Source organism: Aythya fuligula, chromosome 1 (genome assembly GCF_009819795.1).
Source record: "Aythya fuligula isolate bAytFul2 chromosome 1, bAytFul2.pri, whole genome shotgun sequence".
Taxonomy (NCBI): domain Eukaryota; kingdom Metazoa; phylum Chordata; class Aves; order Anseriformes; family Anatidae; genus Aythya; species Aythya fuligula.
Window position 1 is genome coordinate 41,356,782 of NC_045559.1, and position 23,542 is coordinate 41,380,323.

At 37.2% G+C, this 23,542-nt stretch overlaps 1 protein-coding gene across 8 annotated transcripts in view; it reads left to right on the forward strand.

Annotated features, from left to right (window-relative positions):
- The window catches only part of NAV3 (neuron navigator 3), a 413,471-nt gene that overhangs the window by 333,809 nt on the left and 56,120 nt on the right, over positions 1–23,542 (forward strand). For 7 of the 8 annotated variants that reach the window (XM_032199592.1, XM_032199544.1, XM_032199553.1 and 4 more), the window contains 4 exons: positions 11,890–12,028; positions 16,042–16,318; positions 18,379–19,084; positions 20,614–21,102. In XM_032199592.1, coding sequence (XP_032055483.1) covers positions 11,890–12,028; positions 16,042–16,318; positions 18,379–19,084; positions 20,614–21,102 — 1,611 coding nt within the window. The remainder of the gene's footprint in view (positions 1–11,889; positions 12,029–16,041; positions 16,319–18,378; positions 19,085–20,613; positions 21,103–23,542) is intronic. The other variant, XM_032199601.1, reaches the window with a different exon arrangement.

A 23,542-nucleotide genomic window follows, 5' to 3' on the forward strand; every position in this document is an offset into this window, starting at 1 on the left:
TGGGTTTATTTTTTTTTTTTTTTTTTTTTTCTGATAATTTTAGATTCACTTCCCCACTTTCATAGCTTTCCTGGACTTATTTGGGCTTTTTTGGGGTGGTAACAATGCACAGGAATCTTCCTTTTATTATTACTAAAATTATTTACAAGTTCACATAATCACAAGGATAAGTTGCACTGATGTGTCTTGATTGCAACCCCTGTAATTTCAACCACAATGTTGTTATCAGTTTGGAGAGAGTTTTAACGTGGCTCTGATGTGCTCTGTCCTACGCAGCGAAGTGAGCTGGCTGGAGGAGACCAGCCAGCAGTTACCCTGCAGGTAACTCTGTCCTGGGCAAGATGCATTAGGCGTGGCACATATGGTCCAGTGGGTTGACAAGGTACGTCAAGTGCCAAAGTCTCCTCCATTCACTGTTTGCATCTGCTGCTACCATTTACACAGCTGCCCATGCCACCACGTATACAGCTATGGTGAGCTGTGGAGGGCCAGCCAGAAGGCTTTTATCACCACTTCTCATTTTCTTCCATCACCAAATCCACTTTCTGCCCCTTGGTGCTGATCTCAGTGCACATCCTAGTCACCCTAGTATCCCTGAGAAATGTCTACAATCAAATTAATTAAACACTTAGTAGATCCTGACACATTAGGGAAGTAAATATTCTCAAGCAGTAATTTAATAATAATAATGTATTTATGACATACCTACAGGAGTATCATTAATTATTTTTCTCCTGCTGAAGATGCTTAGAAGGCAGAGACTGAGAGAGGTCCCCTTTTTAAAACCAACAATCCAAACCATGCTGATAAGCTGTGTCAAGAGTACCATGAATTCATGCGTACCATTTTTCTCTTTCAGTCGATCTGGCAATAACAGTAATTTTGGTACTTTGTCCATGTGAAAGACAGAACTCATAGTGAGATGCATTAGTGCGTCACCTTTTCGGCTGAAAGAAGGAGGAGGGAGTGATGGCTTTTAATGGGCTGTTTGAACTTCAGGTTGAAAACAACCAAGAGAAATATTCTGTTATCCAAAAGAAGGACTTTAACCTTCCAAAGTGTTTGGGTTCTTATTTTTTAAATGGAAATTGTTTACAATACAGAATACAGAAATGCCTCCAGGAAACATCTGCCACTGTACTACATGACACTGTAACTAAAAAGGATGCAGAAAAGTTTAGGATTCATGAATATCACAATCAATTATTGTTGGTTGCCCTTCTATATAGATTTTATCAAAAACTGCCCTTTCCTGTTAAGGGAACTTTTGGTATTTTGGCTCTTGTTTTACATTAAATTGAGTGTCTTTTGTTTGTTTTGTTGGTTGGTTTGCTTTTAAATTGTTGAAAGATATATTGAAATATGTTTGATTTAAGAAAAAAAATCTTTTTAAAGTTTTATTTCTAGCATTTGTTCTTATGTTCTACATTATTTTCATATCTATACTTTTTTTTTCCTATGACTAGTATATGGTAAAATATTTCACTGAAGATGAATTTAGAAAAGGGTGGTTTTGTTCAGCGTTAAGTGAAATTTTCCATAATGATTTGGAACATCAGTAAGATAAATTGAAACATCTGAAATCTAAGATATGATAAGAATTTTTGCAGTCTCCTACTATACCTGTTTTCTCAGTGAAAAAGATGTACTATTTCTGACTAATATAATATAAGTACAGAGTGAAATTTCAAAATGAGTTCCTGAATCAAAATTGAGCTAATCTGGCTTTTTAAAATATTGTGAAATGTTTCTATTTCTATTAGCATAGCAGTACTTTATCGAATATGTTTTGATTAGAAATTTCTAAATATCTAAATACATCAATGATATTTTGCCCTGTCAAATTCCAGAAGCCTGGTCTGCAGTTCACTTCCTCTCTTCTCCAGACTCCTAAAAATTGGATAGAAATTAGGTTGAATCCTGAGGTAATTGTTCCATAAATGAGCTCCCTCTAATCTCATTGGCAAGATGATAAGCACATGACACAGGAACTTTTTAAGAGGTTAAAAGACCAACAAATACTGGGTATCACTCACATATGTAAAAAAAAATGTATGTTTGGAAATTTTCAGAGATATAATTGATCCCAACTGTGATCTCGGAGCAGAAAAAATATTATGGATCAGTGGCTGCTGTTAACGGTCATGTGAAAGGTGACAATATAACATGAGGCACAACTAAATAATATTTAAAATTGATGCAAAAGTCTGGCATGTGACAGAATTAAAGATAACATTGAACTCTTCAAATAAAATTTATCTAAAGCTAACCAATTTCAATAACCTGGATGCCCTAATAGCTCTCTACTGCAGAGAGAGAAAGTCTTAAACAATTGGGGAATGGAAACAATATCAAATAAATGCTGAGATGACTGAACATCTGCAAACAAGAATCTTACTTCTGGAATCTATGTTTTCTGAACACAGCAGCCTGACCTTCATGGAGAAAAAAGAGGCTAGAAAGAAATAAAAATCATGAGAAAAAAAAACTCTAAATCTCAAAAATGAGTAAAAATGTTCCATGAAACAGTTTATTAAAAAGAGAATTAACGAAAAGGAAATGCCTACACAGGATTAATATATAATATTAATATATATATATACATATATATTATAATATATATATATATATTTATTTTGGTAACAGCAAATTTTAAGCAGTCTGGTTTTCCTTGTGTGAAGAATCATGCACATCTGGTATAATTAATTCACACTGCACATTTCCTCTTAGAGAGCCTTTTACTCTCTCTGTCTTCATATGGCTGCCTGTTTTCATGTGAATTACAAACTACAATGGTTTTGAGCTGTTATGTTTTCTGCAAAGTTTAATTAAAATCAGCCAGCAGTTATGACCAGCCAGCAGTGATGAGCAAGGGCCTGAAAACCAGATGTGCACAGAGCATGAACATTTAAGTCTTTGTTGCTAAAATGCTAAAAATCAGGTTATGCAGAAAGAAGAGAAAGTCCATTTCTCCTTCATACAGTAATCTGGGTCTTTACTCAGCAAAACCCAGGAAAAGAGCAACAAGTATGAGACAGGCTTGACAAACAAAAACAGGAAAAGAAACAGCTTTGTGTTTGGCTTTCCTTGTTGTTTGTTAGGCAGATTGTTGTCATAATTCTGGCTATTAGCATGTAAGCCCATTAGGCTTCAGATAATAGGCTTACCCTCTTATCTGAAAATATTTGTGTGGATCAAAAGCCCCTTTAGGCATCAACCTAGAAGCTTTTCCCACAGTTACAATTTGTTGCTTAACTCAACAAACCCTTTCAAAATGTCACTGTATTACATTGAATGTAGGAAGGTGCCCGTTGCTTCCAACTTTCCAGGTAAAATTCACCCCATGCTTTCAGAAGTGCTGCATTTCCAACTGTGCTTTCCTCATGCCAGTAGGAAAGCAGACTACCAGGGAGTGCTGCACAGAGGTGACAAAGGGAGGAGATGGCCAGCACTAAGATGTTACTTAAAAGAAAGAAATTACAAACAAAATGTAATGCTTGTCATCCTCTGCAAAGAACTATGTGGGGTAAAAAATGCCTGTCCCAAGCCAGAAATAATGCACAACCTTGATTTGCCCCAACAGCAAATCTGCATAAAACTGCTGTTTTTAAGTGTTGATATTTCATGGAGTTTTATGGGATGAATATCATGACAAAAATAAACAGATATTTATGTCTCGTCATTCTGCTAACATAGTTACGTGTGTTTTTTCTTCAGATTGAATTTAGTCAATTATTAACAAGAAAAATAAATCCCTCTGTTCTGCACATAAGCAAAACCAGGATAGATAGTTCTAGCAGATACTTCTAACAGATAGTTCTAAGAGATAAACATGATAGACTATGCACAGAGAGGAGGTTACCGGTAAATCAGGACTTTAACATCAGCCAAATAATTATTGGGAAGAGTAAATCCTCTGAACAATTATCAGGAGGATCTGTTTGGTTTCCTCATGTACTTTAAAGACAAGGTTCAGTAAAGATGTTTGATTTTTTTCTCAGTGCTTTCTTTCTCACCCAGCTGAACCTGTGACTGGCAGTTTACAAAGGCGAATGGCAAATTGGGCGTGTCTCAGGGTGTTTAAGGTTTCAATATGATTTTCCTTCACATACTAATATGGATCCCATGAGATATTTCTTTATGCTTGTGGGATTTCATTTCTCTTAATTTTTGGGGGGGATGCAAAGTGACCATATACAAAGTGAAGAACGACATTTTTACTTCTTGACTAGGTAGCAAGGAATAAAGTTGCTTTTATATTTTCTGAAGAACCACAAAGACACTGTAAATTGTTTATTTATGTCCATTCAACTGATGTTAATTAACTTGTCTGAATCTGCATTTTAAAAATTTAAATATATCTTGGATCCAAACAGTGTATTAAAAGCACAACAAACAGCAGTGGAAAGATAAAACCATCAAAAGCTTTCCTCCCTTCGTTTGTTATGATATTGTCAACAGTTCTTGTTAGAATTATTTCCTTACATCTTGCTTCGGCCCTATATTACTATTTTCCATAAGCTGTTTGAAATGTAATTAAAAATGGATGCTGTTTATCTGCCCCATGAAAACAAAAAAGGAAAAAAAAAGAAAAAGAAAAAAATAAAAAGAAGACTGTACATTCCAGGAAAAAAAATCTCTCTTTTATTATTATTATTTTTTTTAAGTTGGATATTTATTATTTTATTGCAGTAATACTTGCCTAAATTCCATTTTGCAAAGTTCCTTTGTTGATACATTGTGTTATGAATTTGGAACTAGTTAATGATTTTCTGCTGTCCCTATCATGTCATATTAAGCATTGTATTCAGAAATAAGTACAAACCATCAATGTTTCTGGCACTTATTCAGGTCCTGAGTTGTGGGTTCTACAAGGTATATAAAATTATCCTGAGAAATATAAATCTTCCATCAATTCATTTTTCTTCCTGCAGGCTTTAAAACCAAATTAGTTCTTATAGCACTTATTAAATGCTTGGAAGAAGAAATATGGAAATACACTGACCTTGCAAAAAAAAATGCATTTTGCTCAAATTGTGCTCTTGGGCTATGGTGGGATAGAATTTTCTGACTGTATCTTCTAGAATTTTTTTGAACGTGAAATAAAAATCCTCCCTAAGTGATACTGCATGAAAGCAGATCCATAAATGCATTTTTATTCTTTCTAATTGTAAACAATTTTCCTTAGAATATGCTAAATAAATGCATTTTGAAAGGAACATGACACTATTTTCTATCATTGAACCCAAAGTAATTCAGGATTAATGCTTCAGTGGTTACCATGTTTGGATATGGCAGGTAATGCATTACACTTGCTGAGGAAAAGGCAGTGAAGTATGAGTCCAACTGACTACATTTTTTAAAAATTTTTTTATTATTTTTTTTTTTAGCTATGAAGATAGAATAGCTATAATGAAATTTATAGCTCCAGTAAGTTTCTAGTTTGATTCAGGGCCTGGGTTTTTGCTCTGGCAGCCTGTGGCTTGAAACAAAGTATTGATTTTATGAACTCTGTGCCATCTTGAATCTGTCAGTGAAGGGTCAGTGTAGCTATTTTATGAATAATGAACAGCTGAGCTCACAGTAAAAGATTTAAAATGGATTAATTCATGATGAATTGAACTTTGAATGAGAAAGTTTGCCAGCTGATATATTGGCATGCTAGTGAGGAATTGCTTTGAGTGAAACAGTCCAATTATTTTCTTATCTTTTCTTCTTAATGAGCTAAGAGATCATTTCTGTTCTCAAAAGTCTATTAAGGGAGTAGATATAAAATCCTTATTTTAGGCTGAATCTTGCCTTACTCTCCTGAAATGGGTTGAAATATGGGCATCAGAAAGAATTATGGTTCATGGCAGCAGCCTGGACTGCATGTTAATATCCATTTTTCTGGTATGTGGTAGAAAAGCAACATGCGACTCTGTGTTGTGGAGGCTGATTTATGCATTTTTTTTCCCCTGCTTTATGAATTTAAGTGTATGGCATGGACTGGTGGTAAATGAGTTCTGTCTTCCTTTTGCAAGGCTAAACTTGTACAGGTAGGGTAAGGAAAGATGTACTAAGTTCAAGTTTTTTTCTCTGGACATCTGGGTTAAGTCATATCGTTCATATACTTTCAGACTTTTCTACTTACCCATTGTATGTATCTGACTAATTAGTGATGTAAATGCCAACCTTTGATTCCTTAAGTCACATGCAATGTAGATACCTTGAGCATCAGTTACACAGATCTTCTTACACTATAGGTAGCCATTCGCCCCACAGGTGGCTAGATTTGGGGATTTTGCCTTTTTTTTTGTTTGTTTGTTTGTTTGTTTTTAGGGCACTATTGTCTAATTTAAATAACTATCCAGTTTAAGTGAATGTGTCCTGATCCCAGATGCTGCAGTGGAACAGTGTACTAGCAGCCCATTTGGCAAATACAGAAGTAGGCTATACAAATGAAAGCAATTGTTCATATTTCATTTATCATACCTATGCTGTTTGTATGAATTATTGTGTAGAACCATCCAGTGGCTCTCAGAGAGAGGCATGGAGACCTCCGTCATCTTAGGTTGCAGTCATTTAAATCAGTCGGCTGTGTGTAGCCAAAGAAAGGGTATAACACCTTACCGCTCACAGAATCACAAAATCACAGGATGTCTGAGATTGGAAGGGTCCTCTGGAGGTAACCTGATCCAACCCCATGTGCAAGCAGGGCCACCTAGAGCAGGCTTACAGGATGCTGTCAAGGTGTCTTATGAAGATCTTCAAGGAAGAAGACTCCATAACTTCTCAAGACAACCTGTGCCAGTGATCTGGCACCTTCATGTAAAAAAATATTTCCTGATATTGAGGGAACTTCTTGTGTTCCATTTTGTGCCCATTGTCTTTTGTCCTGTTGCTGAACACAGCTGAGAAGAACCCAGACCTTTCCCCTTTTCACCCTTTATTCAGAAATCTGTACACATTGGTAAGATGCCCCCTGAGCCTCCCTTTCTCCAGACTGAACAGTCCCAGCTCTCTCATCCTTTCCTTATAGAAGAGATGCTCCAGTCACTTCATCATCTTTGGTGTTGTCCACTGGACTTTCCAGTAGATCTATGTCTCTCTTATACAGTGTTGTACTCTTTTCATGAGCAACTCTGTTGCTCATCCTTGATCTCTCTTAGTGGGGATTCATAGATCCTCAAACACACAAATGGAAACACTCTAAACTCAGGAGTTAAGTTTCCTTTTATTCCTGAGTTTTACCTTTCTATCACAATCTCAGATCTTTGATTTATCCTCTAAGATCATTTCCCCTAACTGAAGAAATACACGTGGGCACTGTTTTACTTATACCCACTATGACAACGAACAATTTAGAAGTGTTTAAAGGCCTTCTGCCACATTTTGAAAGCACAGAGTGGCTCTAAAAATCAAGTAGAAGTAGTTTTGCTAAATGTGTTTGTTCAAAGTCCCTGGACCCCATATCCATATATTATGGCCTCTACATAGGTCTCCGAGGTTATGTGAATTCCTCTTGCATTAGCAAGTATGTGACTAAGGATTTCTCATTCTTAAGGAAGACATGCCAGGATCTTAGGTCTAGTATTGTGCTCTAAAGTCCTTCATATGCAGTACAAAGCACGTGACTAATAAAGTGTTATTTTTAATTCAGAGTTACAAACCTCCCTAGAGAGAACATTTTTTTGGCTTAAATGAATGCTTTAAGAGAAAGGGGTTTTGTTTTGTAGAGCTTTATTCAGCAAGCAGCACCTCCTGCATCTGCTTGCAAAAATCAGTAATGAACCAAAGAAAAAATGTGAGCAACTTGTCAAACTGTGCCAAAGGTGCACTGAAGCAACTAGACTTTTCTAGCAAACTTGATAGCACATTGATTGGAGTCTTTCTGCCTTCATATGTCTGATGATCTGCTTGTGAAAAGCTCTTTTATTTGCACACGAAGGCCACTTTGACTGGAGGCAATCTCAAACATTAATGAAATATGCCACTGTTGAAATAAATTCCAGGCATTGACTCAGCTTGTCATTATGGTGGACTTCTTTGAGCAGGCAATTTTAAGGAAAGTGCTGAAAATAGAAACGGGAAGGGTGAAAGGAACAGTCATTGTGGTTGTGCCCTCCACCGTGTCTTGTCTGCAATTAAGAGACTGCTTTGATTTTCTACAACAAATACTGTAAAAGGAGAATAGTTTTATGTATCCATGGAGCTAACAGTTTGTTAGTACTACTTCTTCTTATCATTTACCTTCAGTATTCATCTCCTACCTAATTGCATTCTGTACTTTCAGCTATCACTGAAAACATCCAGAAAAAATTGTTGCAGGTTTCTGTGGGTCTTCATTATGTAGGGTAAAAGAAAGTATTTTCTGGATTGTGTCATTGCTTCTTTGCCCTGGAGATCTGTTGCTTATCCACCTGTTGTGTAAAATAGTGTCTTATCCCATATAAAATATTCTTTATTTGGTTCATGTACTTCAGTGTGTGAAAATTGGATTTTGAGTTCACAGAGCGGACCTCTTATGAGCACTAAATTAAAGAAGCATTTCTAGAGAACAAAAAATAGGATGTGGTTATGTTATCATAAACTGTTACATGCATTCACAATGAGAGTAGTGGCTGCTGGATTACTGGCTTGCTCTCAGTTTGCTGATTAGAACCCTGGACCTCAGCAGCTCACAGCAGGTTGAGGTAAGCTGAGCTGAGCTGAGCTGCCACGTGTATAGGTGGAGTAGAGGCTTTGGGCTATTAGCTGAAAAAATACTGAAAAGTCTCTGCCAGGCATATTCAAAGAGTGATTTTGAAGAGATTTATAAATTAGCCAGATTTGAGATGATTCCTCACAGGAACAGCAAAAGGTACATCCTTGATGTGAAGATTATGGCTTGCTAAATTTCAAGGCTCTTCTCCAGTTCCTCTTGAGATCCAAGGGTTTCTCAAAGAAAAGATTTCCAGAACTTGTCAAACAAGACATTTTTCTCTTAGCCTTAGTCTCCTAGATAGCAAAACTGCATTTGCTGACAACTTTTTTTTAAAGAAATCGACCCAAGGCTAATACCCGACAATAACAAAAAACAGGTTTTGCCAAAGTTCTAAGTAGCTAAAATGTGTTTTGATGAAGGGAAACGGCATCAGCCATTAATAAACAGCAGTGAACAGCCTTACTTGTCATAAACAGTGTAGGGTGCATGAAAAAGAGACAAGTAAGTGAAAGACAAATCTTAGCCAGTATATTAAAAGCCTATGTTAAGTCCCTTAGGTATACTGACAATAAATAATGTCAGTATTGTTTTGATGAGAATTTGCTGAAGACTACCAAGAATGGGTTTTCAGTCTCAAGGTGATGCACGTATAATTTTACCAGATTTTTTAGCTTAACGGAGAAATTAGTATGCATGTGGTGTTACAGATTATAAATGAAGCATCTTCATTATTCAGAAAATATATTAACTTATCTGATAGCAACTAAACTATCTAGAGATGGGAAAAGAGGTCTGTAAAGGTGGAAATGGTGTGTGACAAAAGCAAAGAGATTTAACTGCATGGCCACATTAAAATGACTCAGGACAATGCACTAAAGTAAGCACAGTACAATGATCTTCATTGCTTCATGATATGTTTTGTTGTAGCTTTCATTTTTTACTGTATGTTATCAAAAGGACAATTTAAAAGATTGTGTCAAGTAAGAATCAGTCCCTCTAATAGTCCTTAGAAAAGTGACATACAGAAAAGAAAGCAATTTGGGATATTCTTATTTTTACAGGCATACTGTATTATCATACATTTGTATTAAATATATAAATTATTAGAAATCTGGGGGGGATGAAAGCCCTCAAATTTAGAAAAATTCTGACCACTTATCATCAGAGAAATAATTACAGACAAATATAGTGATGGCTCTGAAAGGTCAGTAGTGGAAGTGTCAAAGTAATCTTCTATGTATCTTACAAGATGGCCATGAGTGTTGCCAGAACCTGCTAATAAGCCACTGGTGAGTGAGGTGTGATGAGTGTGAAACACAACAGAGAAGATATAATAGAATGTAAGCATAGTCATTTTTATCTGGCAACTTCAGTTGTAGAGAACAAATGTCATATTTATATTTTATGACTCAGATGAACTATTTCAGAATTTAGGAAATCTGAATCTTCTTACTGAGAAAAATGAGAACAAATGAAGTAGCAAACAATAATATAAAATAAACAAACAAACGTGCAAACAGAACTAAATGTTGATCTTTGTTCCCAGGGCCTTAGACTCAGGAAACTGATGGTCAAGTATTAATCAACATGAATGATCATACATTAGAAGTTCATGTTGCTTGTGCAAGTGCCCAATACATAGGATCTGGCTTATGATTGTTAACTTTTTTTTTTTATTAATGAAGGCATATTATCTTTTCTAAAACCAACCTGCATTTTAAAATATCTATTTTCTTATCGGTCTTTAAGGTTCTTGGTTTTAATAGTTATAACAAGGTATATTCTTTTGTGGTGCATACTGTTTGAATCTGGCATTTAGCATCACTGAAATTCCATATCACATTAGACAGTGAAAAATGTGGACGGTATAAATAACTAGTAAATGAGAGAGGGTTCTTAGGTGCATGTGGGAAATCTATAAGGTTTGATATTCTAATTGGTTAGATATGAAATTGCATTTTAAAATAACTTGAACGTATATTACCTGGCAATGTTGCAGAAGTTGTATTTATTTCTAGTCATTGTACTCAACAGAGGAAAGCGTAGCACTGTAATAAATTCTTGCCCTCTGAAATACATTTACCTTGTCACTGGAGTGACTTGTAATGTGATTTTCTACCGTTCACAAAACCAAAGTAATGCTTGCTGCAGTTGCTATGATACAAGACTAGTGCACTGAACTTTCTGGTGCAGCACAGCACACGTTTCGTAGCATGCAGTTCCCTGTCACTGCTGTTAGGCCTTACATGAACAAGTGAATTTAACCTCACAAAACAATATTCACAGATATTTTCCTGGTTTGCTCTGAACAACTGGTAGTAATAGTACGCAGCTGTAATCAGACTGTAGGACTGAATTTTAGATTTAAGGGGGGAATTGCAGAATATGACCTTAAAGATGGCCCATGACATAGGTTAGAGCAGAACAAGGTGGTTTTTTTCTTGTGTGCTATAATGATTTATATTGCAATAAACTAATAGTCGTAATGTAACACTATGGAGAAACACTGACCAACTTCAACTTCCATGGAAAAAAACAGTACTTTTGTGAGACTAGGTAGATGACATTTCTGTAAAAGTAGCTTTTCTCTCATTTACATCTCTGCCTCAATCTGCCAAAGCAGAAGAGTTGACAGCCTGTGTTTCCTGAGAGATGTATAACGTGTTCTCTGTCAACCCTGGTGACTGTATTGTCAGGGATCCTATTTTGATGACATTGCACCCATGAGACAAAGGCTTAAGACAAGAAAATAAAACTTTTGGAAATACTGGCTTCCTACTGACAGTTGATTAGGCTGCAGAAGAAATGCTCCTTTTATTTTTCTGTAGCCTGGAAATCCATCAGGTGTTTTCCAACCTATTAATAATGCTTTGGCTAGCAATACCAGGTAGGTTTAATGGATTTCCCTGCCAGTGTACTGAATGTGATTGCAATGAAGCATGAAACAACATTTTTAATGACTTACTCTACTGCTTGCTTAGAGCTGATGTTAAATTTTTAAAAGACAACTGGGTCTTTCATTAATTGTGAGTGAATAATTAATTTAAAAGTCTGAAAACTAATATTCACCATACATTGGGAAATAGTACTGAAAATTTTCTGGTTAACCTCTCGAAGAATAAATAATTGTGTCTATAGATTTTGAGACACTTTCTTCCTATTGATACACAGTACGTAAAGTAGATGTGCTTCTTTCTCTGCAGCTGGGATGACAGCAGCTCAGTAAGTAGTGGCCTCAGTGACACTCTTGACAACCTCAGCACAGATGATTTGAACACCACCTCATCTGTCAGCTCTTATTCCAATATAACTGCCTCTTCAAGAAAGAATGCCCATGCCCAGGTAAGTAGCTTTCCATTGCCATTTCTTGCAACAACACACAAGCATGTGGGATGACAGGAAAAAAGTAAGAGGGAGAAAAGACGAAAGAGAGAGAGAGAGAGGGAAAAAAAAAAAAAAAAAAAAGCTTTAGAAACAATATTCCAAAGCAAATGAAGTACTCATATTTTATAAGTTCCTCTATTACAGTTATAGGTGAGAAGCTCTGAGTAGGGACCAACCCTAACCTGTGGGCTGATGTCCCAGTTTCCCTGGCCTGCCCTGCTCCCTTGCTGAGGGCAGACAGGGCAGGATCTAGCCAGGCAGGGCTTGTCCCACCCATGAAAGCTGTAGGATGGGCCCCAGCTGGCAAGACCCTGCCCTGCCTGTCCTGGGAGAGTCCCTAGCGCACCTTAGCACCAAAAAACCCCACATCATTACTGAATCTGTGTTGAGTGCATTTCAACTCACTTCATTGCATTTGGAATGAGTATCTTTTGCAACAGACAGCACAACGTAAAGTGAAATAGTTTTCATTTTTCATGATCTGACACATATCAGAGACAAACTGCCTAGGCTGTAATGTTCTTTCCCTATTTCTATTTTCTCCACTGGGAGATAAAAGCCAGAAGTAGGGAGTCCATATTTTGTAGAGCTTCCTCTCCCCAGTTAGGTACAAGAATGGAAATGGCCTATGGGAATGTCATCTATAATTTGCTTTCTTTGAGGTTGCCTGCCATAAAAAAATACCCATCCTTCTGCTAGGTTTGCTTGGTTCTGCAGGAATTTCAGGCTAAAGACTCTAGATGGTATTGTGCATACCCATACCCATGGTGTTGTAGCTCTTGTAGTATGGACTTGCTTACTTTAAAATATATTTCAGCCCCTGCTCTGGCTGTTAACCTGTCTTTTAAACAGGAACATGGACCAACACACCTACTGAAGTCTTGTCTAACCATATTTTCCATAACCCCACAAATAAAATATTAAGTACTTTAATATTACTTAAAGTTTAACAGATTGGTTCCCTGTTGCAAACACTACAAATGAAAATGTTCCCATGACCTATTGTCTGTGACACTACTGATTCATAATTTTTTTTTTCCCTTTCAAATCATGAACACCAATCCAAGTGTTTTAGTCCAAGGTCTGCACACCATCAAAATAGAGCTCTGAGAAGAGTAGAACCACAAGCCATATATGTAACATATATTGTATATGGTGTAGAAAGATAGAAAGATGGGTGGATGGATGGATGGATAGATAGATAGGTAAATAGATAGATAGGTAATGTCCCTTAGATAGATACCTGCCCCTTGTGCCAGGCATCCCAATATTTCTTCCCAGCTCCCCTCTAAATTGAAAGTGATGAAAAAGATGATGTAGACTGCTTACAGGACTCAGTTTATGAAAACGAAAGAAAGGAAAAGAAAAGAGTACCACTAGAAAAGTATTCTCTGCCATGGCATCTTCAGTTCATTAGCAAGGAACTTCAAGGCTGAAAACTCAGCATAGGGGAAGAGTTTGTGCCTTCAGTGATTTGATGTCATATATCCAGGATTCAAGACTGACAACCTAAATTCCATTTAGACTCTTGCATGCAGGCAGTGTCAGAAATTCAGAGAACTGTTTTGTAGATGTAAATTATGTGAGAATATGTCAATATGAGAAAAACACATCTTTATCATTTCCCCCAGAAAATGAGAAGTAGAGTCACTTTGGGAAGGAAAATTACTTTAATCTGCAATAGAAGCTCCAAGATGAGTTTCAGGCTGATGTACTTGTGCAGTGATACTTACACAAGTTCCAGCATTCTTCAGCTCCTACCATTGCCTTTGCCACTCTATCAGGGTCTCCCATGGTTTCTAAACTGGAGATCTGCCTCTTCCCTTTCATGTCAGTTGCTGATGGCCAGCTGGTCCTGGCTGACTTGTTCCACTGCATCATCACCATCACCACATGGGAAATCTCAGGCTGACTATTTAACTCTTTCTGTGTTTTCCATTTGAGTGATCTCATGTTCCAGATACTCAACCTGATAATATTTGCAATTTGTTCTGTGATAAACAGAGATACAACACATGTTCAAATATTGCTTTCTTTTGCCAGAGCTGCATTATGTTATGACAGCTATGAACAGACTTTTATTAGTTTTCACATCAAACAGATTAATCAGAAAGCAGAGTATTCCATACTAGCTGGAATCTCAGCCAGAAGCTGAGATGACCACAATATATGAGGATTTTGCCAGCTGCTCTCCAGGTGTAGGACATAACAACAGAGCTCCCTTTTGCAGTCCTTTCAAGTGATCATAGCAGTGCAGGCTGGCTGTATCCTGAAGCATAAATTGCATATTTTGTTACTGTTTACATACTAAAACAGGATTAACATTGCTCTTTGGGCCGAATAATGGTGAAGAGAGGCTTTTAAAAAGTCTTGTACTTGTCATTTCTGGAGATGATGCAGTTTTCAATGATGCTTTAAAAAATGCATAACTATGTGTTTATAACCATTCATTTATGAGAAAAATTCTGGGAACATTACATGTGTTGTAACAATAGAAGCAATGAAAACTCTCATCTGAAGGACCCTGTGATATATATGTAGATGTTTTCTTAGGCTCTTTACCCACCAATCCTTACCCAAAATCTGTGCAAGCCTTCCCAAAGCACATATGAAATTTTGAGATTATAGAGAACCTTTGCAGTTTGTATGCCACAAATGACAGTAACTGATTATTCCATCGGTCATCTAATCAGTATTAATCCTACTTATGACAGCAGTGCCTAGGAAGCAACCACAGAGGGGTCTCTGTGGAGGAATTGTGGCAAAACAGAATAATAAATAGCTCTCCTCTGAACAAGATTCATTTTGTATACCTGCTTAGGGTGTCTGTATGGGGTCAGAGCTCTCCTTACATCAGACAAAAGCAATGAGCTACCTGACTGGGGCACCACTTGTTATTGTTAAAGAGGAGTAAGTAAAAAGAGGAGTTAAAGAGGAGTAAGTAAACTAAATGAAAAGACAAAGGAAGAAGGAGGAAAGAGGGGAACAGGACTGATGAGATGATGGCAGGTGAGGCTTGAGGTTGAGGTAAGGAGGCTGCAGGAAAACAGAGGAGGAAATGTTACAACAAACAGGCTGTCAGCACACAGACTGCAAGTCTTGTCCAACACAAAAGGTAGGATCAGTCTCTAGTATTTCTGTTTAAGCCACATTTTAGATATCTAATGTATCTATTTAAGGTATGTTGCCCTGTCTTGCTGAGCTGTTCCTTGCAGCACACCCTTATCAGCACGGGCTGTGGGAAAGCAGATGCCACAGGGGTGTTAGGTCCCCCTGGGCATCCTCCACATGGGACCGAGTCTCTGAGCGAGCGTGACCCCAGCTGGTTACCTTCATCCTGCTGATGGGGTAGTGCTTGCAAAAGCTGCTCTTCTATCAACTAGAGCCACTTTCTTGTTCAAAAATGATCGGTTTTAGAGGAGACAAACCAGTGAAAAAGACATTTACTGCAACACTGATCATTTTGGTAATGTTTTCATTTTTCAGTAGTGGTACAACATAACCTTTACTGCTGGAGCAATAGTCCTAATTTGGTCAGTGGAAGGTTTGGGTAGGTAAAAGCAAGAGACCAGACTGTGGTGATTTTAGTAATATATTTAGGAGTTTCCACACTGAAACTTTTAGTACAACTTCTCAGCACAGTGACTCACTTGTGAAATTCAGAGGGGGCTTACAAACAATAGGGTATTTCTGCTGACGATTAGAGTAAGTTATGTTTTACTTCACTGCAGCTTAGCTATGAAGGGAAGAGTAGAAATCTTCTGAAAATAAAAAGGAAAATATCTTCCCAAAGTAGGAGTTTTAAAATTTTTATGATCAAGATGCTAACATTTTAGATGGGAAGTTTTTATTTCCCTCAGTACAAATAAATCTTATTATAAGTGCTTATTCTCCTTCCTTCCTGAGACTTAAGAAAGCAGTGAGTATTGAAGATGCTGAGACTGACCACTTCTCATGCAAATCTCTTCTAGCTGAAGACAGACTCAGAGAAGCGCTCAGTTACAGACAGCGAAACTTGGGGCAGCACTGAAGAGCTGAAGAAACCAGAGGAAGATTTTGACAGCAGCATAGACAGCAGTGGCAAGTGGAAAGGCCTTCCCTTGGGGCTGTCTGAAGAGTCAGAGAAGGGGGGTCAGAAAGCATCCCTCTCTGTTTCACAGACTGGATCCTGGAGGAGAGGCATGACTGCACAAGTAGGAGCAACTCAGTCCAGGCACAAAGCAGGAACCAGTGCTCTCAAGACCCCGGGTAGGAAACTTACGTAGTTCAGTTTGCTGTGTTAAAAATTAAGCTTTAAACTTTGACTTCATTTAAGCATATTGGTATTTATTCTCACAAATGATTCCAAGCCAAGATTGCCAGAATGTACTAAACTATTCATCTTTATAACCACTTTTTTACTACACTGCATACCAATAATTTATTAATTAAATACAAATGTATCTATAGCATAAACTGTGATTACATTTTGCTTTCTTATCATATAAGTACATCAACATCTATTATGGAATTCTTGAAAGAATTTTTGGATTTGTGTTCTACATACAGTAGGTATTTTATAGTCCATTTTTAAGAAATAAAACTTGTAAAAATATATGTGTTTTATAGACTTTATTTAGTACTAAATGGTTTCTTACGTTCTGAAAGGTCTCTCAGAAGTAACAGTCACTCTTGTAATCTACTTTGGCAGCAAAAGTCCAAAGTTAGTGGAAGCCATTGTTCTTAAGACCTTCTAATCCATAATTTTACTAGGACAGTATCAGTCCTTTGTAGGACATTTTCTAGCACTTTTTTTTTTTTTTTTTTTTGGTCTGACCAAACACTTAATGAGTGTGTATTAACACCTGGTTGTAACAGTAACTGACCAGGAGCTCCTCCCTTTGTAAGTCACTTCTGTTTCTTTGCAATTTGGAACTACTAAATATTGGTTATTCTCTGGTCTGAGAGATCTCCAGGGATCAATGCAGTGGTCAATGTTACAGTAGTTACACCCCATATTGGCAATTAAACGAAGATATCCTACAAGGGTTGCCAAAGCCAAGCTAAGTTTTCCAGGTCTTCCGTTTTACTGAAGATGAGCAGCCAGTGTGCACAACAGAACTGAAGCCTTAAATTTGTAAGCATATCCTAATAGTCTGTGTGTTTGCAGTGTAGATGTCTGATCAGTATCTTGGTAGGTGCATGTATTTGTGTGGCATAAAATGTGCACTGTATAAATACACAAGTGGATTTATTTCTGACTTGTAGGTGTTGCTCTTCATTACAGTTTGGTTCCTTAAGATAAATCAGGCCATTTACCTCCAAAACTTTGTAATTGTTTGAAGTATGAATTAAATACTTTGTTGTGCTAAGTATTTGTGCCTTATTTGGAGCATACAATAGATGCTTAAATAGAAATTAGACTATTTAATAGAAAAGGCATTTTTGTCTGCCATCTTCTTTTAAGATGGAAGAGGGTATCTTATTTAAACCTTTCTGAATGCCTTATTAATATGTTAATATTAATAAGTTATTAATATGTTATGTAGAACATACATGTATGGTACATGTATATAGGCATATAGAAGACAGCCTCTCAGAAAATCAAAAATTTTGAAAAGACATCAAGAATATGACAAAGACTATTAACTCCTATAACTGATATCATTATAGATCAAGAAGATTCATACGATGACAACATAATCTCTCTCTGGCAATTTTTATAACTAACAACAGAACAAATTTAGTTACAAGCTAAAAAAATATATATATCAATGACAACCAAGGAATTCGATAAGTACCATTAATTTCTACATGCATAATTATTCTTCTGCAAATATTAACTATATTTCATATTTTACTTTCAAATAGTATTTCTTTTTACATATAGAAATACTATACACAATACAACACAATGCACAATGCAACACACATACACTATATTTTATTTTTTTTTAGCATTTCTTACATATAGAAATACTATTAATATGAACAACAACAACAACAACAAGTAATCACAAACAACAACAAAAAAACCCACAGCAGATAAAATTCCTTGTAGTCCATTCTGGAATATTTTCTACAAGTGCACTCTCTTCCTATGCAAGAAACTGGAAATTCTCAGGAGAATGTCAGGCTTGTAATACTTAATGCTTACTTTAATGTATTGTACCTGTTACTGACTGCTTATGGGGTACTACAGAGTCCTAAGCTGGTCTGTTTTCTTAGGGTAGTATTTCTGTTTATTTATTCTTTTCATTTTGAAATAGTAAATATGGAGATGTTACAGCTTCAACCAAAGTGACCTTTTCAAATATACTTTTATTTAGGAAAAACAGATGATGCTAAAGCTTCAGAAAAAGTGAAAACTCCCCTGAAAGGAGCCTCCATTCAGCGCTCTCCATCAGATGCAGGGAAAAGCAGCGGCGATGAAGGAAAGAAGCCTCCCTCTGGCATTGGGCGATCGACTGCTACTGGGTCCTTTGGGTTCAAGAAGTCTGGGATGGGCTCTTCTACCATAATCACCACAAGTGGCGCCACAATCACAAGTGGCTCAGCGACTCTGGGAAAAATGCCAAAATCTTCAGCCATCGGTGGGAAGTCCAACGCAGGGCGGAAGACAAGCTTAGATGGTTCCCAGAACCAGGATGATGGTGTCCTGCACATGAACTCAAAGACAACACTGCAGTATCGAAGCCTGCCTCGCCCGTCAAAGTCCAGTGGCAGCGGGATCCCCGGCCGAGGCGGACACCGCTCCAGCACCAGCAGCATCGACTCCAATGTCAGCAGCAAGTCTGCGGGTGCTGCCGCCACCAAACTGCGGGAGCCAAGCAAGATCGGGTCTGGGAGGTCCAGTCCCGTCAGTATCAATCAGACGGACAAGGAGAAGGAGAAAGTGGCCGTGTCTGATTCCGAGAGTGTCTCACTATCAAGTTCCCCCAAATCCAGCCCAACTTCTGCAAGCGCCTCTGCCACACCGGGTCTTAGGCAGCCAGGATCCAAATACCCAGATATTGCGTCACCCACTTTTCGAAGGTAAGTGTTTTCTATGAATTCCTGGAGTTGCTGTAGATAAAGGAGGGATTTTCAATGTATCAAACCAGTATCCACTGGGCAAAAAGCTTTTTCAAGGCATATTTTCCCACAAGCAGAGATCTGAGTATAAAAAAGGCAAAAAGGATAATATGTCTTTCCACAAGACAAATATTTCTGTAGGCCTAAAGACCTCCCCAGACAAGACATGGCTGTTGCTTGAGCTTTGACCATTTTAAGTACATTCCCATAACAACAGTTTGAAAGCTTGAATAAGTTATTTACTGACTCTTCAGGCACATGAGAAGTTCTTTCTCAATATTCTGATTAATCCCCAAATAGAACACTCATTCAGGTGTGGTCTGTCACCTGAACAGGTGGTGGTGTAGCCTGTTCGGAGAACTGACGAGCTCTGTAGGTTAATAAAGTATTTGCTTTCATGTTGTCAGCAGCTCCAACTAGAAAAGTTTAATTATCCAAGCAGCTTTGTTACACCTTTCTTCGTATATATTAATCGAGACTAAATTTCAATTGGAGATGCCCTATGTAAAGTTTTGGAATGTATAAATCAGCATTCACTTTTGGATGGAGCAGCTCCACTGTTGGAAAAAAAGCCAAGAGTGCCCTCTCGTGCCTAGCTACCAAAACAGCATCTCCAGTTACCATCTGCTGCAGGAGCTGCAACTGAGTTTTATGGGCTTGTTTATAAGTAAAATGGATTCTTACATTATTAGGCATGCTTACTTCACATCACGATAAGCTTTGCATTTATTTCTCATTAATTTATGAGCTGCACTTTAACTGCAGCTTAAAACATTTCCAGTAAGACATTAAGTCATCCCATGACCTTTATTTCAACAGTTTTAGGGGATTTGGTTTTCTTCTCATCATCAGAGTAGAAATTTTCTTCTATAGAATTATTGGGAACAATTATGTGAAATACACCTCTGTCATGACTGCTCGTAGAAACAAATGGAGCACATTTAGCTCTGGTGCAGTTTATTCTGTCTCAATGGTTACCACATGACTGATGACTACATGAGTATCTGCGCAAAAGAAAAAGGGGAAAATTTTATACAAATACTAGATGGTTTTTTAAAACTGTGTAGAGTTTTGCAAGCATTTGTTGCAATTGTTTTAGCTGATTTGAGAAGTGAGGGGTTTAAAAGCTAATGACTTAGCTGTGGGAATGTTATATTCCTGAATTTGGGTGAAAGTGTGATCTGTTTATGCAATAAGACAAAAATGTTCCTATTTTACCTCTCTGGGTAAAAGGGTCTGCATGTGCAAAGAGCACATCTGAATAGGAGAAAATAAGAGCTGTTGCTAATGAAAAAAAAAAAAAAAAAAAAAAAAAAAACGATTATTATGATATGGTTAAGAGAATTTAATTTTGAGATGCCATTGAACAACTAGGTAGGCATGATTTTAGTAGCAGTAATTAAAAATGTGTAGTTTGGCTCTTAGGATGTTACGCCATGAATGTTTGATGTGGCTATCAGTTTCTCTAAAGCTATTTGTTTTACATTTAGGTTGTTTGGTGCCAAGGCAAGTGGTAAAGCTGCCTCTGCACCCAGTACTGAAGGTGTGAAACCCACATCGGCAATGCCCAGCCCTAGTACCACCTTGGCACGGCAAGGCAGCCTGGAATCGCCATCCTCGGGCACAGGCAGCATGGGCAGTGCAGGTGGGCAAAGTGGTAGCAGCAGCCCCCTCTTCAGTAAACCTTCGGACTTAAATGCAGATGTTGTAAGCTTAAGTCACTCCTTGGCTTCCAGTCCCGCCTCAGTGCACTCTTTCACATCAGGTGGTCTTGTGTGGGCTGCAAACCTGAGCAGCTCTTCAGCGGGCAGTAAGGACACACCAAGTTACCAGTCCATGACTAGCCTTCACACCAGTTCCGAGTCTATTGACCTTCCTCTTAGCCATCATGGCTCTCTGTCTGGACTGACAACAAGCACTCAGGAGGTTCAGAGCCTGCTCATGAGGACTGGAAGCGTCAGATCTACTCTTTCGGAAAGGTGAGCTTGCCTATAGATACAGTGACCACAAAACAAGTGAGAGGCAAAAGGACAGGAGCCAAAAAAAAATAAACCCTCCATCTGTTTTCCTAAAGGGACACTGTTTAATTAGCAGCCTAGTTCTGTGTGTTAAAAAAAAAAAAAAAAAAAAAAAAAAGGAAGGAATAAAAGAAAGCTGAAATTAAATGCAGGCATTGGATATACAAGCAATTGCCTTCTAAGGTTTTACAAGCGCTTTTTCTGTCTTGTTTTTTTTTTTTCCTATTTTTTTTTTTTAATTTGGTTCCCTTGTTCTGGGAAAGAACCAGAAAAAAAGGGGAAAATTGTCTAATTAACTCTAATTAAAGGCATGGCACATCTACACAGCTACACAGTGAGTCCTGCACACTAGCTCTACCTGCCATCCCAGTATTCAGTAGGTCCCAAGCTATCTCACTGCCCTCTAGCTAACAAACCTGATCAAGATGTGGGACCTCACCAGTTTTCTTCCCCCTAGCTCAATGCATAAGCAAAGCTGGAGGTCCTCTGGCTTCAGCTGACCACACAGTCTTGCCTTAAAATATCCAGCCCTGACAAGTTTTTCTTGTATAGAGATTATTACACAAACATGAAAATGCAGTTGCACTTGCAGGGAGACAGTTTGAAAGATGATATAAACACAGTCCTGGAAAGTGTCTGGAATAGACAGACAAAAGCAAGAAAGGGGTTTCCCCTGTTCCATCTGTTAAAGACATTTTTGACATGAAGACATTTTACCATTCAAGTTATGTAATAAAATGATGCAACTACCCTGAGAGAAAGCACAACAATACCAAGATTTTTAGTTTTAGTTTTTCATTGTATTTTCTGTGGAACATTTGTTTGACTTTTGTAGAGGAGAAAAAAATAAACTCTGTTAGGTAGTAAGTAATTTTTACTTCCTGTGAAAATTTTCAGGATTTAAAAATGAAATTCTTAATTTACATGGGGATTGAAAATTCAATATTAAATATTTCATTAGCCTTGGATCGAGAAAAGAAAATTATGCTGAGTCAGAAATATTTTCAATATTTTAGGGTTAAAATTAGTTGTTTGGATAATGCACAATTATTTAAAGGAGAAAAAAAAATTGTTTTTGTCATACATGTGAAAAATAGACAGGGTTAACTTTTTCCCCTTTATGTTAAACCGGAGATTATTCAGTACTAAGCCTTTCCATGAAAAGATTTCACTTTCAGTAAAGCAACATTAAACAAACAAAACAAAACAAGACATCTCTTGGTCAAATCTATATGGAAACACTCCTCACATTTCATTCTCTTATGTTGCAGTCATGAGTATTACTATATCAGCTAAAATCACACCTCTAACTAACGTAATTACAGTACTATAAAATGTGTCTACCAATATAGTCTATGATGACAGCAGTAGTTAACAGTACATTGATACGAGTGATTTGTAATTTGCACTGTGCCTTTAATTTTTTTAATAGTAGTTTGCATTGTGTGCCATCAACTGAATGTGACAATAATTCTTAGAGAGTTAATCTTTAATATTTAGTTTAGAAAAACAACCACTACCTTTTACTATTGCATATATGGATGGTGAGGTCAATAAGATGATGTGGAAAAGTGTTGAATTTATGCCAAAGATCATATTTATGCAGAGGATGTTAAACATCACATTTAAAATATTAACAGTTTGGCATTAGCTCCTGAGCAACCCCTGCTACTAATACTTTATGTATTTGTTCAGTGACTTAATTTCCAGTGGTTCCAAATACTTTGCCTTTGGCAATATTTTAAGTTTCAGATTTGTCCATATGGGGATATAATGATTGAGTCCAGAGAGAACCATTTATCATGTTGATCTGGCCTCAAAACTAATATATGTACCTAGAGAAAATGGTGTCATTTCTGGAATTATAGCCCCAGTAGGGTTTCTGCAGTTTTATTTTTCTCAAAGGTCTGTTACAAGTGCTATGTCATTTCTAAACTTTTTAAAAGAAAAACCTCCACGTAGGAAAGTATTTTCTCACAACAAAAGCATTGTTTTGCAATGTTAAAAGCAGATATAGTAGGCAAAAGGTTATGTCCTTATTCCTTTGTAAACTGTTGTGGGGGGACTCAGATTATCTTTTAGATACCTGTGGTAATTCTTGTATTCTGGCAAGGCATAAGAAATTATCTTCAGAGAGGCTTAGTCTTTTTCTTCGGTCACTCTACAGCATACACAAGATGGAATGAGTGCTCTATATAGTGAGATATACTAACATAATATAGAGACAAAATCAGAAAGACCAAAGCACAAAATAAGACAGAACTAGCAAGCTACATATATTCTATGCAGAGAAAAGTCTAGGAAAAGAGAAGAGAGAGGTAATAATAAATAATACAAATAAATGATGTGTTGCTTTTATTCTTCTTTGTTGAAGCACGGATTGTGTTTTGATAGCTAAACA